This window comes from Xyrauchen texanus, chromosome 6, assembly GCF_025860055.1.
Source record: "Xyrauchen texanus isolate HMW12.3.18 chromosome 6, RBS_HiC_50CHRs, whole genome shotgun sequence".
NCBI lineage: Eukaryota > Metazoa > Chordata > Actinopteri > Cypriniformes > Catostomidae > Xyrauchen > Xyrauchen texanus.
Genome location: NC_068281.1, coordinates 10,385,939 through 10,405,503, shown reverse-complemented (window position 1 = coordinate 10,405,503; position 19,565 = coordinate 10,385,939). Strand labels below are relative to the sequence as shown.

Below are 19,565 nucleotides of genomic sequence, written 5' to 3'. Positions count from 1 at the left end.
GGCCAGAATCGTACAGTGTGCACCCGCCTTAAGAGCCCTCAGAGAAAGAGGGAGGTAGTATACAGGAAGAGAGCCTCGGAACATTTGTACACTAGTATTCCTTCCCCACGAGATGCTGTTATCATCTTTAAATCAATTACTTTCACACACAGCTGCTCATTCCTGGGAAAGGGGTGTGATATAGTAACACGTGTGTGCGTGAGTGTGTGAGCACTTGCATGTGCTTGCTTGTGTCCTGTGACACAATTGTCTTTAGATTTGTTTGTCCAGTGTTGTACAACCTTGTACCATGGTAGCCATAGTTTCTGCCAAAATACTATAATTGCTACAGTTACTCTAACTACTATAAAGCCATTCAAAATTTATATCTCAATATTCACTATCTGTTTTTAAAAATAATATAGCTGATAGAAAGTGTCAGTGATACAAGTGATACAATCCGTGCATCTTATCACGTGGCTTTTTGAGCACTTTACCACAGAGACGTTGCGTGTGTGGAGGCTTCGCGGTATTCTCTGAGGCATCCACGCACAACTCACCATGTATGAAATTTGGGCAGTGTTAGAAATTTAGCATCGTAGCCATATAGTGTGACTGCTATTACGACGGCCAGATGAGATATTCCGCTCCTCTCTCGCACCCTAATTCACTTGGAAAGAAACCTGCTCAGTGTTTGCACCACCATGTGCCCAGTGTATTACTGCCACTTCATCAGATGACGTCCTTCCTTTAAATATTCTACTACACAGTGTGTCATGTCTACATGGAAAGACAGATGAATACTATAGCTCGATTATAACCACACATGTAAACATATTAACTATGAATAGATAGTGGACTAAAGTGGACCAAAATGAGATCCAGTTCCACCTAAAAGGAAAAGAACAGTGTGAGCGCAAAGTGATTCCGCAAAATGAAAGTGTTCTTTTTTGGTCCACTTAAAGAGGTCTTAGCATGTTTATTTAATTTCAAACACAGTATATGTGAGTTTTTTATACACTATTTAAACTGCATAAAACCAAATTGATGTTAAAAAAAGTGAATGAAATGGATGACAAAATTAGGCGTTCTCCAGGCGTTCGAATTACAAATACTCACAATACTGTAATTAAGTAGTTTAAAAATGTAATACTTTTTTATTTTAATTGAGTAAATTTTAAGTACTGTAACTGTACTTTTAATGCGCTATTTCCCACCATCTGTGTTCGCTAATTCCCTGTCCTGATGTAATTTTTTATCTATCAACGTGATTGGCTAGGGAGAATCTCGTGACTCCCATCAAATCATCGGTAGCTGTAGAATTGGCGCCAACTGTTATGGATGTGGAGGATGCCTCAAACACATTTTCAACACCTGAACACCACAGCCATCCATGAAAGGCATTTTAACAGTGAAAAAGGCCAATTTCTTGAATGTGTCATGTGAGTTTAACTTGCTCATGCCAGATATCAGCATTAATCATGCCTCTAATTTTAAGAAATATATCAAGGAAAATGTCATATTTCTGTGTGTGTCTTAAATGTAGCCTGTAAATTAGCTATCTATCACTGAGATTATTGGGTTTCTGTGAGAGATTAATGCAATATTATCAATAGGGCTGGGTGATAAAACAATCTTGATGTTTATCTGAAAAAAAAAGAGAGAGAGATGTCCTTGATATCGATGATAAACCTTTGAGTAATTATCTATAATTTAGCCTATGTTCTACATCTAGACCAGGGGTGTTCATTACATTGATCGTGGTGGCAAGACAATCACTGGTTGGTTGATCTAGATAAAACATAAAAGATTTGCTTTTTTTTCCTGATGCCTGTATCTTCATGCTGTTTGATCGACAGGCGGCTAATGTTTGTGCGGTAATGCGGGTACACGCCTAAATGGTCAAATACACTTTATAATTCTGCCTTGGTGAGGCATTAATGTAAACACATTAGGTTTGGTCTAAACTGAATGTAAACAGTGGGACAAAAAGTGGATTTGCATCAAAATGTTGGACTTGAAGTGTACATGTAACCGATTTGAGCACTGTCTAGAAGGCTTTGTCATATAAAGGCTATTAATCGAACAACAATAACAAGAAAATGAGAAAACCACTCACTACTTTTGGCTTAATAACTTGAGTAGCTTAAAAAATATTAATGTAATAATTCTATTACATTAATATTTTTTTAAGCTATTCAAGTTATTAAGCCAAAATAGTGATATTTTTAATAATACTATTTTAAATAATATTGTTATTATTTTTATTTTTTTATTATACTGACCCCTGATGTAGCAAGTGTGTTATTTTGTATAATAAATTACCAGGAAAGTAGAGATGATAAAATAATTTATAATTATTTTTAGCCTTTTATAATTTTTTTTCTAATGCCTGATAGAAAAGTATTAACCTTTGTAGAGCAATACTTCAGGCAGGACATTCCACCAGTCACAAACTTCAGAAGATTGTGCAGCATGCATTAGAATGAGAACACAACTATTTCTTGGCTTAAAAGATACAATAACTAAATCAATGAGGAACATTGTATCTCAAAAGGAGGACAATGTGGCCCCTAATGTGCTATGTAAAGAAATAGTTAACTCAAAAAGGAAAATTCTCTTATCGTTTACTCACCCTCATGCCATCCCAGATGTCTACGACTTTCTTTCTTCAGCAGAACACAAATTAAGATTTTTAGAAGAATATTTAAACTCTGTAGGTCCATACAATACAATTGAATGGATGCCAACATATTTACAATCCAAAAAGCACATAAAGACAGCACAAATGTAATCCATATGACTCCAGTGGTTAAATCCAGGTCTTCAGAAGGGATATGATAGGTGTGGGTGAGAAAAAGATCAATATTTAAGTAAATTTTGCTAGATATTCTTCTCCCTGCCCAGTAGATGGCGATATGCATGAAACATGTGAATCACCAAAAATAAAAGAAGAAAGTTAAAGTTAATATTAGGCTACATGAATTTTCATTTTTATGAAGCCTGATGTGGCTGGCCCCTGTACTAAACAAATGCTCTACCCCTTTATTGTGCGGGACATGATGCGCCAAGTGACCCTGTTTTTTTTTTTATTTATTTGCATTCCTTGCATTGTTTTGAACATGAAATTTGAAATTTGAAATTTAGACATTTGACATAAACTGATTTGAATGTAACTGTTTCATACATTATGATATAAAATGGGGGTCATTGTATTGAAAATAACTTTCATCTTTTCATTTCTGTAATCAAGTTAACCTTTCTGTAATCAGATTCATGTAGTGTTTACACTATCATAGAGAAGTGATGTATTTTAAAAGTTGTCAGTCACAATCAACTATAAAATACCTTTTTTTTATTTTTATTCTTTCTGGAAAACAACCATAAAAGGGAATGTAAATTATGGGTATGTGTGCTACATTTTTAAATTGCAGCATAGAGATTTTATTACAAAGAGGTATAGCTTTTGCAACTCAGTACTCAATACTCACTACTCATGAGTACTTTTATATTAGGTACTCTTTTACTCTTACATGAGTAGCTATTAGGACAGGTACTTTTACTCTATGCCATTGGCTGACATCAAGACCCTCACTGGCATCCACCAGACAACAGGTGATCCTCCTGCAGCTTCATTCAGAACAGGAACAATGGTTTTAGGCACTCCTGCAAGCCCAGGCAGAGGACCGACGGGTGTTCCAGAGCTTGCTGCTGCAGGGAGGTACTCCAGCAGTGACACTGGCTGTGGGCCTCCCACATCAGATCACCCTTGACAAGATGGGCCCCCAGGAAGACCCCGAGGCTTTCGTGGAACTCTTTGAATGGGCTGCTGGGGGGGTCTGGCTGGCCCAAGTCGCCTGCTGCCGCTCTTGTCAGGGGAGGCCCAGCTCGTGGACCAACAACTACCTGTGGCTAACCTGCTGGAGTAATCAGACCTGAAGCGGGCCATCCTGCAGGGGTTCGGCCAGAACCCAGAGCAACATCGTCAGCGCTTCCGGGTGCAGACCTATGAGGGTTTTCTTCACCCAGCTGCTCCGGGATGCCTGTCAGAGGTGGTTGCTAGCCGAAGACCACGACGTTAGTGAGATTTTCAACTTGGTGGTGGTGGAGCAGTTCATCTACCATCTACCGAAAAGGACAGCGGAGTGGGTCCAGTGCGGTCTGCTCCATCGTGTTACGGTTCCAAAACTATCCCAAAACCCTCTCTGCGGACCTGAGGGTTCTGGTCTCGGCTTCCCCAGCCCTTAGAGGATTCCCTGCAGGGAATTTCCTTCTGGAGCAGACTCAAAATGAAACCCTTCCATACGCCTTTGATCAAGTGTAAGTGATTGATGGTCAGTGCACTTTGCACTTGCATATATCTATTTTTCAATTATCAAGGAATGGTTGTATCGAGTGATGCAGATCACACAGACAAAGGATTTATATGTACCGTGGAGCTGTTGGGAAATGTTATTCCAGATGGCTCATTTTAATTCTATGGTGGGTCGCTAAGGGCAGGAAAAGACACTTAACCTTCTAATGGCCCTTTCTATTGGCTGGGCATTGGTGGAGATGCTTGCAGGTGGTATGCGGCATGCCGTGAATGTCAGCTGGTGAATCCGTAGGCCACCAAAAGATCACCATTGTGCCCCCTTCCATTAATTGAGGTCCCCTTTGAAAGAATTCTGGTGGACTATGCAATATGATAGCTCGGTCCGGTTCTGTGTGGATTATAGAAAACTTAATGTGGTGTCTAAATTTGCTGCATACTCAATGTCTCGCATTGACGAACTGCTCGAATGGTTGGATGCAGCTCGCTTTTATTCAACACTGGATTTAACAAAGGGATATTGGCAGATCCACTTGACTCCCATATCCCAAGAAAAAAACAACCTTTTCCACTCCATTTGGTTTACACCAATTTGTTCCTCTTCCATTCGGTCAGATATCATCATCTATAACAAAGATTTGCAACAGCAGGCCGGACGGACGGCTCCCCGAGTCGGGCGGTGGGGGTATGTGGAGATGGGGGTGTGGGGGTGTGGCCAAGAGACGTGCTGTGGCAGGGGGAAATGTGTGGTGAATGATCGCCACTTGTGCTCAACATCTGTCTTGTGTTTCAGTGAGGAATTGCAGGAGCATTTAAGGAGAAGAGACAGTGACAGAGGGAGAGAGAGAGAGAGCCCAGCTGACAAGCTGCCTGTGTGCTGCCGTTCGGCGTGCTGAAACGCTGTGTTCACTTGTTTGCCACCTTTGATTTATTTAGAGTTTTCAATACTTCTGTTATCGCTACTGAGCGAGCATTTTTTGTTGACATAAAAGCGTTTTTTATTTCCTGTGTAGGAATCGACATCTGCAGCTTCCCCATTCCCCAGTCTCAACTGTTTATAGCCAAATACTTACATTTAAAGTCCTTGTTTGTGTTCAGCAGGAGAAAGAAAGACATCTTGGATTGCATGAGTGGAAGTAAATTATGAGATTTATTTAAATTATGTAAATTATTTTTGAGTGAACTATCCCTTTTATAAATTCTTTAACAGAAATTCTTATGATTGAGAATTTATTACCTCCTACACTTAAATAAACATCAACTCATTTTATGCCTTATTGTGTATGACTAGGGTTATAATAGAATATTAAGGACTATATCAGCAATTACAAATAAAATACTTTTTACACATTTTTAATTTCTGGGGTATTTTTGCCAATTTTGGTGGCGTTTTTGCCCCAAGCGCCCCTTAATTTCTGACCCTAACATGTACACACAGCATCATTGTGCATTAGGTCTCTGACACTTAAAATTTTCTAAACACATATGCACTGACCTGTCGCTGGTTTTCAGTCTCCAGGCGGAGGCGTGCCTCGATGCACCTGCGTGTCTCCAGAAAGGCCTGTCGCTGGGCGCGGTCTGACAGGTAGCTGATAAACATCCCTGCAGTGTTTATACATAAGAACAGCAGCACCTGAGCTAACAGCTGAAGAAAGAGAAACAGAAAATCATAAAGATAGTGATACAGAAGAAAACACAGTTGCTACATAATTAAGACAATTAGTATAAAAATGCTGCAATTTATCAACTCACACTTGAATAAAAATATGTGGAATATTACTTCTGTAACTCCGACAAATAAACAAATACAATAGCATTTCCTAACCTGGAGGTCCTGACCCCCATAAAGGGGTTGCTAAAAATCACTATAGTGAGCCTGGGTTTCTCAATTTAAAATAATACAAATAATAATAAATTCAAATTAACATACCATATTAATACATATAATTTTAAACAAAATAAGAGGCTTTGTGGGTTTTGCCATTTGTGTGGATGAGACTTGTATGCACATTATATGTAAAAAGAAAAAAAAGAGGTAGATTTCTGTGATGTACATTTAAAATGTGGGTCTCATGAGGAAAAAGGTTGGGAAACACTAAAATACAGCATTAGAACTTAAGTGAAAAATACTAGCTGCAGTTTAAATGTAATAATATAGCCTGAGAGACATAAGCTACTGTAAATGTCATCTTTCACAAACATAAATGCACTTTAACAAGCAATTAATAAATGTCAACTGTGACAACTGACTGTGTCTAGACTGCAATATTCTACAGTTAAGAATCACATTATTATTTCAGGAACAATTATTTAAAACCTTTAGTTAAGACATCCTTAAATACTTTGACGTTTATGTTTCTTTTTCAGGTCAAGTTATCTGAAGGTGTAGTGTGTAATTTTTTCATGTTTAACTACTTTTTTGAATCTCAGCTTTCAGTAATATGCAAAGACTGATAAGTAAACCATTCTTGGTTTGATTCCACTGAAAAGTTTGAAAAAAAAAAAAAGTGTTTGCCAACCAAAGGAAGGTGTGACTTAACACACAAGGCTGACAAATAATTTTGAATCAGTAAATCTAACAAGTGTGTAAACTTATGTGAAGTTTTCAGACTCGTCAACTAGGATGGTAAGAGCTTTCCAAAACTACAAGCTTCAAACTGATCGCTTTTACGTCATTTCGAGGAGTCAGGGTGCAAAGGTTTTTCTCAGACTATAAGAAAACTATGTCATATTAACAAGGAACCAGACTGCAGTAATGAGCGCTTCGACAGAAAAACCAATCAATGGATTTGCCTGTAAGTTGCGCCAAATCGAATCTTTGCAAGATTTTCAGACCTTTACTTGAGACATGTAAGCCCTATTTGGACAATACTAGTTCTCTCTGAGGATGCTGTGACTTAAAACCAGAATCAATCATATCTGTGTTTTTCTCACTCTGTAAAAAATATGGAGAAAATTATCTACAGTTTTTTGGCTTACTCTAGGGAAATCCCAGACAACACATGAAAATATGTAACTCAAATATTTAGAAACTCTTGTGCGAGAAGTGCTTTAGAAGAAGTTAAATGGGACATGCTTCAGCACAACTGTGTTATCAATTTCAAATCTGTCTGAAACCTGCAACTGTATTTGCTCATTTGTATATCAGACAAATGGTCCCTACCTGCCTAACTGGGTCAGCTGCATATTTTTCCAAATTTCATACCAATGACCAAACTCTGCAAGACAAAATACAACATACTAAGGGTCACCAAAAGAGGCAAACCCCCCTCTATTTGCCTTTAAATGTCTTACTTTCTGTGTTTGTGTCAGGTTTTGCTGCCTCCATTACTGTATGTCCCCACAATGGTAGCTAGAAATTTAAATGTTTGTCTCCACAAGGAAAACAACTTCATAAAGGGACTGTTTATGGCAAGCATTTGTGTTAGTTGAATTAAGAACAACAGTCAATGGATTGTCCCAGAAAAACAAAAGTGTTTGTATCTTTCTGTCTTTCCAGAGTAAAGGAACCAATGAAGCCTACACTCACACACACACACACACACACACACACACACACACACACACACACACACACACACACACACACACAATAATGTGCATACTTATATTTAGACACGGACACAAACACTTATAGTTTACTGCGACTGGAACATATACTGTCATATATCTCAAGAGAATCAAACAGCTTGTGTATTCTCCACAGAATATGATGTAACCACCTGCAATTATTAACACTAAAACAATCAACACTCATGCACAAATTAATATGTTCAGCCATGTATCTGAACCTATTCCTCAAAAAAAAAAAAAAAAAAACTGTGTTTGTATGTGTGTGTGCGTTCTTCACCTTGAAAACATGCCTCCAGGAAACACACAAAACCTTATACAGCTTTTTTGCTTTTGTTTTCCCCACAGGCGCATTAAAGTGTAGCCATTTCAGACAGAGCAAAGCAAGGCTAATTATGACAGTCCATTCAACACACCTACACACATGCGCGCACACACACATGCAAATCACTAGCAGAAACAATCACTGAAATATAAGATTTTTATATAATACTTAACCTAAACATACTTAAATATGGGATGATTGTTGTAATTTGTAATGGTAATTAAAAATACACACATTAACATCAGTAACACCACAGTGTGCATGTACAGTTCATGCATAACATACAATAACACACACTCAGAGGTCAGTGATGTGGAGAGTTTTAATGGGAAAGCTCATTATTTATGGCTTCCCCTTTCCAGTCACTAACCTTCAAATACATTATCTCACATCACATACATCCCTCTGCCCATATGAAGTCATGAACAGACTGATGAAGGCAAGACTTTATAAGTATGTTTTTTCTTAGAAAATCCCTCTGAGCTATAGAACAAAATAATAGACGGTCTGTCATTCTTTCTAGCTTTACTCAAGTAATTCACCCAAAGGTCCCTAGGCCATTTTATATGTATATACGAAATCGTTTCCACTAATGGGAAGTTCAAACAGGTGTCCTAGCAGAGTAAACACAGGTGTAGTTCATCATGTTCCACTTAAGTTTGAAAACCAAAAGTGTCAGTTTTTCAATGGTTGTGTTTACATGCACACCAATATGGTGATAACTACCCAAAATCAGACAATGCAAGAAAACTGTTTACATGACATTTGAAAGTCATTCTTGCTATCTTTCATTAAAATTAAAGCCACTTGGTTTGATATTTTCCATTTAATGTAATGATATCTATTCATTTTAACTGCGGCATCCTGGGAATGAAATACACTCACAATGATGGTAAAACCTGAAATCACCTACATTATAAAGAACGGGCAAAGTTTTCCACAAGAAAATGGCTTAATAAATGCATTAATAATGTCTTAATGGAAGTCTATAAATTAAGAAAGGTTTCAGTGGGGGTTAAAGGATCCATCCATCCATCCATCCATCCATCCATCCATCCATCGTCAACCGCTTATCCCGTGTACAGGGTCGCGGGGGGTTAAGGGATAGAAAATATAATTTGCTCAGTATAAAAACTGTAAAAGTCAAAGGAAATCCCCACCATGATAGAAAAGTAAATGTGTCTCTCTCTGTGTGTGTGTGTGTGTGTGTGTGTGTGTGTGTGTGTGTGTGTGTGTGTGTGTGTGTGTGTGTGTGTGTGTGTGTGTGTCCATCAGGTAAAAACAGCAAGAGAATTAACGGCACTAAACAAAATAAAATATTTTATTGACAGCTAAATTAATACTGCACATTCAAACAAAGTGCACTATATATCTACAGTCTTCAACACTATAATTATCTGAACAGTGATATCCATCAGCAAGTAGCAATGATCAGGTCGCCTTTAGTGCTTGACTCCCACAGATGGCAGCAAGTGAAAGCCTCTGTTTAAAATAAAAACAAAACGGCATCAAAGCCCCTAGTCAAACAGATCTGATGAAAGCATTATTATCAACATTGTACTCCAGCCAGACAGTATTGCCCACACCAAGGAGCTTGACTGAGATTTAATTAACACTCCATTTAATTACTGGGGTTGATTACAGTTGTACAATGCTGCCTCTGAGATTTGCAGGAGAAGGGCTGATGGGCTGGTGTCCTGATAATTCAGCTGAGGAGCAGAAATGTTATAATGCCCATTTGATAAACTTTGAAATTGAAATGTGACATTTAAGTGAAGTACAACAGGCCAATAACAGCAAGTCTCCATGGAGCATTTTAAGTGCTGAATTCTACTGAAAAGTGCATTGTGGGAATAGTTGTGTTTTCATCACTGTTTGCCCTGACCTCTCAGCAGCCCTGATATTAAACCCCACAACCTTTTCTTCAGACAGCAAAGACCTTAAAGTGCTGCAGCATCACTCTGCCGTTAACTGCTTCCCTATAACACTTTTAAATATTTAACTCCCAGGACTTTTCACTTATTCAGTCAGTCCAAACACCAAAAACAAAACAAAACCGAAAATTCAAAACATTTAAAGGATTGCTATTTAAATTTATCTTAGCCCATAATTGCCATAATAGCAGTGCTGCCAGATCTTGAAACAGTAAGAGACCTGGAGACCTACAAGAGACCTGGTCTGGAAAAACAAGTCCAAAATAGACAACTTCACCAAAACAAGTTAAAATAAGCTATCCCAATTTTTAGTAGGATTATGGTCTTAATTTCATTGGTCAGCATAGAACACATAACACTAATAGGATAGACAGTATATAAAATAATGGTGCACCCTGAATCATTGAGACAGGAGAAACAAACTACAGCTTTAGACATTATGAACAAAATGTGGAATAGTGGTGTCTCATCAAACCCTGCCCGTTTGGACAAAACTTAATTTTATACAGACAGGTTATATTTTGTTAAACTGGTTGTTGTTTTTTACCCACATGCACAGAGAGCATGCACATGTTCTTCTGGAGTTAATAAAGTCCTGAATCAACTTTATATTGCTTTAATAATTGATTAGGATAAAACAAAAGTGAGCACACACTCTCTTTACAGAGACACACACTGCTCTTTACAGGGTTCCCACTGTAATGGAAAACCTTGAAAATATCAGGGAATATAAAAGGTCTATAATAAATATATGACTTGGAGACAATGGAGAAATACATTTTTACTTCTACGATTTTCCTTTTATATGTCCCTGTTGTCATTATTGCAGTGATTAAGGAAATGAACAACTGGGTAGCCAGTTGAAAAGCATGTATAACGTGCATATTCACGAGAGTGTGGAATTCGGATGACTCTTCCACTAGCTGTATTCAACCAGACCTCACAATAAAATCAGAAAGAGTAGGTCGACTTTTCATTTGCAAAAACTGGTACAAGTGCTACTGGTCCTGCTTAACCTGCTCCGAGTGGGATTCGATTCAGTTGGCATAGGAGGCAGGTGCTAAGAAGGAGGCCAAAGCGTCAGTCGCTAGTTCACATCTTGAGGCTAGAGGATTGAGGTTTACACATACCACACAGCTATCACCTACCAGCACTGCCCCCAGTGGCCAAAGCGGTTTTGTAGAGCATATAGGCACGTGTGAGCTCCATTTAAGTCCATGAGGGTTACTTTCAGCTGTACAGGATGTAATACAGTGTAGAGGAATGCATATTTTTTGGACTCCACCCGCCAATCCAAACCCAAATCTAAACCTAACCATTAGTGGAGTAAAAATGTAATGTTAGGGGGAAAAGTGCAACCTCCAAATCATGCTTGTCACTCATTAAGCGAATGTGATTACTTCCTGGTTTCAACGTGGATACAAACCGGGTCTCTCAAGCTGCTGACACGCCACGTTGCCGGTCGAGCCACATGGGAAGATAAACACACTGAAACCGATGCAAAAATGTCTGGTGGGAAATGTTGCATGTCAGTAAGTCAGCATATTGTCGCCGATCTTATGGTAAATAAACATTCAGAAACAGAATGCTGATTTCCTGTGTGATCATGCTGGTGTGTTTGACACCTCTGAAGTAGAACATGGTTAAAATAGTAGATGGTGTTATCCGGCAGCTGCTATAATTGGAGGGTAGCATTTTATTGTGCCCTGTGAGCCGAAGCACCAGCAAACCCAAAAACGTGACTGCACTCTGGAAAAAAGTAAAAAATAAAATAATAAACCCTGCAACTTCCCATATTTATAAGCGACTTAATGAAAAGTCCAAAGTCTCTTACAATAAGCAGACATGAAACAATGCACAGCAGTAAATCTGGGGGCATCTGAAGAAGACACACTGGGCTTTTTAGAGATATCAAATGTTTGAGAGTTTGGCCATGACAACATCCTCTACTTGGTCTATAGAAATTATGACCTTACAATTCAGCACACCAAAGCAAATATTAATAATAAAACCCATTTATTATCATAAGATTTTCATGCACCAAACTATATAACTAACACTATATTGACATTTAAAAAAGCAAAATTGTAAAAGGTTTTTTTTTTCCTGCCGGGTCTCAGGTGGTTATAAATGCATCATAACATCATAATAATCAGATGACAACAAAATAGCTTGAAAATGTAAAACAATTATATTTTTTATAATGACAGAAATGGGCTGCATATGCATATGTATATTTTAATATAATTTCCCACTTTAAATATATCTTATAAAAAATATATTTCAGTATTTTCAAAGAAATTTTTTTAATTGTAGTGGGCATGAATGGACTCTAATGATGATAGAGAGATAAACAGTACATCAAAAGTTTGTTGTATTATATTTGATACATGCATTTCAATGTGATCTTTCTATAAAACAATGTAACAAATTTGTTGCTACAATTAAGCAAATACTCATTTTGAAATATCAGTAGTGATATAAAAACTACTGTAACTTTTACTTTATTACTTTACCAAAATCAACAAAGATTTTATAGAAAAATGTGATACATTTTAAACGTATCACAATGTGTATGCGCATCACAGTACAAAGGCAAATATTTTGGAAATAATATTGAAAAGTCTTTAGAAATCTATTACTTTGCAAAAAAAAAAAAAATGTGGATGTGTGGAATAGAAGTAATATTGTTCACAGCCCATGTTTTTTTAGAGCTGTTTCTCTAAAAGAAGTTTGTGAATAGACATATTCAGTATTTCATAAGATAATTGTAGACTGGATATCAGAATACACACTTGTCCTGACTTTGTCCTATTTATCAGTTTAATAGAGATTGCGGTATAGTTTTAAACTCATTGTTAGCAGTAGCTGATTGTTTTTGAAGGTTTTGGTTACATGGCAGGGCCATCTACAGTGTCAGTGATCAAATACTTGATTGACAAATACATTATTAATTACTCAGACATTAAAACATTTAATCGACTGAGCAGCACACTGTTATTGATCCAGGTGCATGTGTGAAAATCACCATGACCATTGAGGTTTATAAATGTATTTGTGGGTCAGGTTTTGTCTACTTTGGGAACAAATGTCCCAAAAGCATAGTAATCACTTACATTGGGACCAGCAAATGTCTTTAAGGAAAACTGTTACTAAATAATGTCTTAATAAAAGTAACACAAAAAATGCTAAATGGTTTCTGTGAGGATAAGGTTAAGGGAAACAACTAAAAAAAGTAAATGGAAAGTCCACACAATGACTGTTTATTTTCACTGTACAGCCAGGTCTGGAGGCTCCAGTTCATTTTAAACGTACACATTCACATACACCTAAAACTTTTTAAAAGTAACACAGGGTGAAATTGATATGCTTTGTCTACCTTATCAAATTCCTAAGTGGGGGGGGGGGGGGGGCCTTAAAACGCACCACTTTTCTAATTTCTGTAAAGCTGCTTTGGAAAAACATGTATAGTAAAAACTGCTACACAAATTATTTCTGATTCTACTCACTATACTGCACATGAGAATTTCAAGAGAGCTGCTCTGCGCAGCCAGCAAGCACACTGATCTGGTGGAGTTTGTGAAGTGTTGTAAGCTTGTGTGGCTCATAAATGATTGATACAGAACCTTCAAGAGTTTCCATAAACCCAGAGGGAGTGAGAGAATGCAGCATCCATCTTACACGTAGGCCACTATAGGCAAACTACACAGAACTAAACACTAAAACAGGTGTGTGTTCAAGACTGAGGGTGTGTGTGTGTATGAGTGTGTTCTGCAGGATAAGGGAAAGAGAGAAGGGAGACGAAGCAATGCTGGCAGACAAGTGTGTGAGTCAGAGTGCCCTTCTCCATTTTTGACTCCCACGCTTGCATTTTTTTTTTTGCAGTGTACCTCACAGCATTTTCGACCACTGCGTGGACACAAACAAACTCTTTTGGGTCTGCTAGAGGCATGAGGTATCCTTTGCTTGACTGAGTTTGGGAATATTGGCCTCAGTCTTTATGTAGATATCTTGATTGTTGATAGTGTCACTATGTATTAAGATGTACAATCTTTGACATGCTTACATGTGTATTGTGTGACCTAAAGTCAAGACTAGAATCTCCTAGTGTTTGACACAGAGAGAAAGAGCAGCTTTGCTGACCTGAAAACCAAGTGTACACACACATGTAATTTATCGCAAGTGACCCCATTTCAAAATATGCTATTATTGTTATAAGCCCATTAATGCTTTGAGATAACTCCCTACATAGTTCACTGCAACTGTGATAGTTCAACTGCTTCTGAAGAAGCCCACGTTAGATCCTTTGTTTGCCAATAACTAAAGACCAATCTCAAAAGTATCTTTCATCTCCAAAGTAATAGAGAAAGCAAAAGTTAAGCAATTGCACGAGGTAGTAAAGGATGGGGTGGCTTTAGACTGGTTTGCTTCCTATTTGTCAAATAGGAAATTTGTAGTGTCTGTAGGAGATGAGCTGTCCTCCTCTTTAGCAATACATTTTAGTGTTGTGCAAGGATCCCTGTTAGGGCCAATTTTGTTTTCTTTATATCTGTTATTGCTTGGTTCTGTGATTTGAAAATACAACATAAATTTCAATTGCTTTGCAGATGACCTACAGTTATATTTGTCATTAAATCCCTTAAGTGATCTTCAAGCTTGTACAACAGATTTTTGTAAAAGTCTGCAACGCTTTAATACAGTATGTCTGCTTTGTCGCATTCTCTGGCATGCTCGAGCTCTTACTGACATTTGACGACCTCTAAGAAATTTGGTCAGCGCACATTGACATCTATCGAGATCAGACAGAACGCAGCATGCAACCCTCGACTAACGACCTAAAAATGTAACTTTCAGCACCACACGGGGTGGACAGCGACAAGTGCGCCCTGGCATAAAGGCTTGATGGAATGTCTCGAGCTAAGAAAACAACAAGTGAATAGTTTACACGCACACATTCTCAAAATTGGCAGAATGATGATGATACTTAAGTGCCAATTTGAGAATAATGTGTGGCTAAGGTCTAAGTGTTCCTAATGCGTGCGCGTGTATGTGTGTTGTCTCTATCTGTCACCGCGCGCTTAGACTGATACTTTGCTGATGACAGAAATCTTGCTCGCGGCAGAACGTCGAAGTAAGTAATGGCGCGCGAGGACCCTCTGATCTCACCTGATTCGTGGAAATCTGCGCTCGAGGGGGCACCAGCAGCTGGAGCGCAATGTGCAGAGCAGAGGTCAGCAGTCCCGCCACGATGGCCCAGGTGAGAGGCAGCGGCAGCATGCTGTAGGTGGCAAAGAGCGTGAAGAGCACGTACCCTATCCCATCTCCGAGCAAGCCGTACCCCAGTCCCGTCGCGAGGATCTGCGTGGCCAAAGCAACCCAGGTCACCGCGCCACTGTACTGCAGGTAACCGTGCGAGCTCGTGTCCTTGCGCACCACCACGAGCGCGCAGATGACCACCTCGATGCCAGTGAAAAACCCAAGCAGCATCCCTTTGATCGGGTCCATCGGTGTGGAGGCCAGAGTCAGGTGCAGCACGAGCAGGGTCAGCTTGGTCACCACATCCAGAATGTTCATGACCACCACGGACTTCCGTCGCTGGCCCAGAAAGTAGCGCTGGTACAGGCGCTCGAGATCCCTGGACTTGAAGGCGTAGCGCAGCGTGGGGAAGATCACCCCGCGGTACGTGTAGCCCCAGCTCAAGAAGAAGTCGGAGTTGCTGGGCGCGCAGTCGATCTGCAGGAAACCCAGGTCGCTGCTCGAGCGCTCGGGGAAGACTTTTGTGCCGCCGTTGTTGTGCCGGTCGCTCACAGAGGTCTTGCCGGCGGAATGTTTCCGCGTGCCCTGCTCGTGAGGCTCGTCCGGTGAGACGGGCTTCGGGCTGTGTTCATGAATAAAGCGTTGCTCGGTGATATGTCGCACGGCATTCTGCCACAGCAAACGCTTGGGTCGGTTCCCGCTGTTGTTGGTGGGTGTTTTGTTGATGGTGTACAGCTCCTCGCTCGCGCTGGAACACCGCACCTCAGATAATTCCATTGTTTCCACACCCGCTGTTCTATTTAACTACACGCGTTCCGAAAAAGAGACAGCTATATGTGCAGGTGTGTGTAAGGAGGGCTAGTCAAACGTGTTCGGCGAGGAGGGTGAGTTTTGGACTCCACGGAGAGTGGTGGACGCACCGGTGACTTGTCCCACGGCAGCAGCCGTTCATTGTCACGCGCTCAGCACGCAGGGAGAAACGCTTCCTTTGACCGCATCGTATGTCTAGTCCTCCGCGAACGTCAAAGCGCTTTGGTAGCGCTTGCCCTTGCCATTTGGCTGCGGCTCAAGATGTGCAGCGCTACTGCATGGCATGCGCCCGCTCGCGTGCTGGAAAACAGCTCATCTTACCGCGCTGCGATGCGCGCGTGCTTCTCCCACAGCAGTGTCTGACGAAGGCTGCAAATGTCAGTTTTCCGTTTTCAGCAGCAGGTCTTTGTGTGTCTCTCTATCGCAACCAGGGTAGACACACAAGAATTTGGAAGAGTCTTTCCCTCAACGCCATTCTGTATAGCCGAGTTGGATCGATCCCCGTGGATCTTCTCAAGAACTGACTCCAGGAATGCTTGTAATCTTCGTCAGGGGTGAGGTTTAGGGCTGGATAAATTTATCGCGAAGGATAAATAGGCTGTAATAAAGTAGGAGCTCTGAATCGCACGAGTTATGTCAAATAAAACAAACAAGGCTCGTGGCGTCAGTTGGAGGCGTGATATCGCGGACTTCTGTGTTATTATAGAACCATTCAGTGCGTCCGCTCATCTGATGGAAATGCCGTTTACACCGAGAGAGAGAGAGAGAGAGAGAGAGAGAGAGAGAGAGAGAGAGAGAGAGAGAGAGAGAGAGAGAGAGAGAGAGAGAGAGAGAGAGAGAGAGAGAGAGAGAGAGAGAGAGAGAGAGAGTGTGTGTGAGTGTGTGTGTGAGTGTGTGTGTGAGTGTTTGGGTGGTTTCCGAGGAAAAAATTTTAGGTTACAAACTGGTAGGCCTATTACAAGGGCATTATGCTCTATATGTGGTTTATTGCCATTATTGGACATTTCTAATTTCACAATATTTCAAATTGCTTAACATACTAAACAATGTTTTTTTTTTTTTTTTTTAATGCTGAAAGTTTTTGTAGTTCTCACAGTATGTCTATTGAGAGCCCTCATAAGGATACCAACGTGTGTGTGCGCGCGCGCGCGTGTGTGTCTTTCTGACGTCATGTGCTTGCTTATTTCCCCCCGCGCTCATCTTTTGTTCTGCGCACCGCAGAGGAGCGCGCGAAGAAGAATGGACGGACCGTAGGGGGGAGAGAGAGCATCAATCGGAGTCGGACCATTATTTAGACTATCCTAATTGAATTGTATTGCTTTTATTTTGAATTATGTCTTATTATTTCTAACTTAATATATTTATTTTAACCAATGCCATTGATAAAAACTAAAGCCATTTGAATTTATTATTCAAACAATTAGGCTAATATTTTATTATTGGCTACTTGACCTAATTATTAGGCAATGCTGAATTATTAATATAAAAAAACAGTTTTTAATATCAAACTCAAATTCAAGTTGCATTTTATAGCAATACGTGTTTAGAATTTGTATGTAATTTATCAAATATATAGCAACATAAAATACTTAGCTGGACAATGACTCACCGGATGTTCGTCTTTTAAAAAATATTTTACACACCGCGACTGCGGCTGATCAAAACGGACCGACTGCGCACCGTGAGTGACTCATCGCGTCCCCCGCTCGCGCTGCCGGCTCTTTATTAACGGCTGTGGGTTTCCATCGTGCGAGAAGTGCTCAAATCTCAGTCTCCTCTTTGCATGAGTTTCTATCTGCGTGGCACACTCTCTCACTCACTTTATCTTGTGCCTTGGCTTTCTGTTTCTTTTGAAAAAGTAAGGTTGACTGGAGGCAGCGAAGTGCAGCTAATGGTCCGTTCAAGTCATGTCTGAATTATCATATTTAGGATTTGAGAGCACATGACATGAATACCAACACTAAGTCATAATTACAAGTTTGAAACTCGGGATTTTCTTTAAAGGAACAGTTAACCCCAAATGAAAATCCTCTCATGATTTACTTACCTTTAGGCCAACCCAGATTTGAATGACTTTCCCTCTCCAGCAGAACCGAATCGACATTTTTTACAAGACAATTTCAGCTCAGTTTGTCCATACAATGCTTGTAAATGGGTGCCATCCATCAGGATGCTGGCTGTTTGATGGTCCAAAGGGCTTAGGCAGTATAAAAGTAATCCACATGACTCCAGTCAATCAATTAATGTGTTCTGAAGCAAACTGATAGGGTTGTTCAAAAAATAAATAGTTAATTAAAAATATAATGCAAGCACAATCTTTCTCGACTCTATTTGTTAAAAAAGTTTAAAATATGTATCTAATTCTAAAAACTCCAATTCCTAAAAAAGTTGGGACAGTATGAAAAATGCTAATGAAAACAAAAAGGAGTTATTTGTAAATTATATTCTCCCTTTGCTATATTGAAAGCACTACAACTAAACATTATATGATGTTGTACCGTTTTTTTAAAACTTACAATAATTTCAAATCAGATGAAAGACAGTGCTGCATGGCAGTATATGCTGCTCTAAAATGTTTGCATATCTGTCTGCATTAATGGTGCCCTCACAGATGTGCAAGTTACCCATGCCATGGGCATTGACACACCCCTGGCCCATACAGACACTGGCTTTTAGACCTGATGCTGATAACAGCTTGGATGGTCCTTTACCCCTTTGGCCCGGAGAACACGATGGCTGTGTTTTTCAAAAACTATTTGATATGTGGACTCTTCAGACCAAAAAACACGTTTCCACTGTTCTACTTTAATCTAAGATGAGACCTAGCCCAGAGAAGTTGGCAGCGCTTCTGGACTTTTTGCTTTTATTAGCATTTTCATACTGTCCCAACGTTTTTGGAATTGGAGTTGAACACTTACCAAGCATTTCGCTTCAAAAGACATTAATTAGACCACTGGAATCATATGAAATAATTTTTTTGATGGCTATAAGTGCTTTTTGCAGCTTCAAAAAGTTGGCACCAATTCACTTGCATATTACGGACCTGCAGAGCTGAAATATTCTTCTAAAAATCTTCATTTGTATTCTGCAGAAGAAAGACAGTCATACACATCTGGAATGGCATGAGGATAAGTATATTATGAGAGAATTTTCATTTTTGGGTGACCTAATCCTTTAAGAGTTTCTTGCCAATAAAGTTTGTCATAAATTGAATCTGTCCATTAGATCTTATTATTAAAAAAAGGCCACTGGAATATGGCAGAAGAATTTGCCCAAATTGTTATTACAACATGTCCAATGATTTTATGCCATGTACATATAATTGATTCAAAGATTAATAATACCTGTACAAATTTGTAGAATGAACTCTATCTGCTAA

At 39.4% G+C, this 19,565-nt stretch overlaps 1 protein-coding gene across 1 annotated transcript in view; it reads right to left on the bottom strand.

Annotated features, from left to right (window-relative positions):
- Window positions 1-16,880, bottom strand: part of adcy8 (adenylate cyclase 8 (brain)) — an 87,046-nt gene extending 70,166 nt beyond the window's left edge. The window contains exons 1-2 of the mRNA XM_052129268.1: window positions 15,287-16,880; window positions 5,787-5,936 (exon numbers count right to left, since the gene is read on the bottom strand). Of these exons, the coding sequence (XP_051985228.1) occupies window positions 5,787-5,936; window positions 15,287-16,153 (1,017 nt within the window). The 5' untranslated portion in view covers window positions 16,154-16,880. The remainder of the gene's footprint in view (window positions 1-5,786; window positions 5,937-15,286) is intronic.
- Window positions 16,881-19,565: the final 2,685 nt, after the last annotated feature.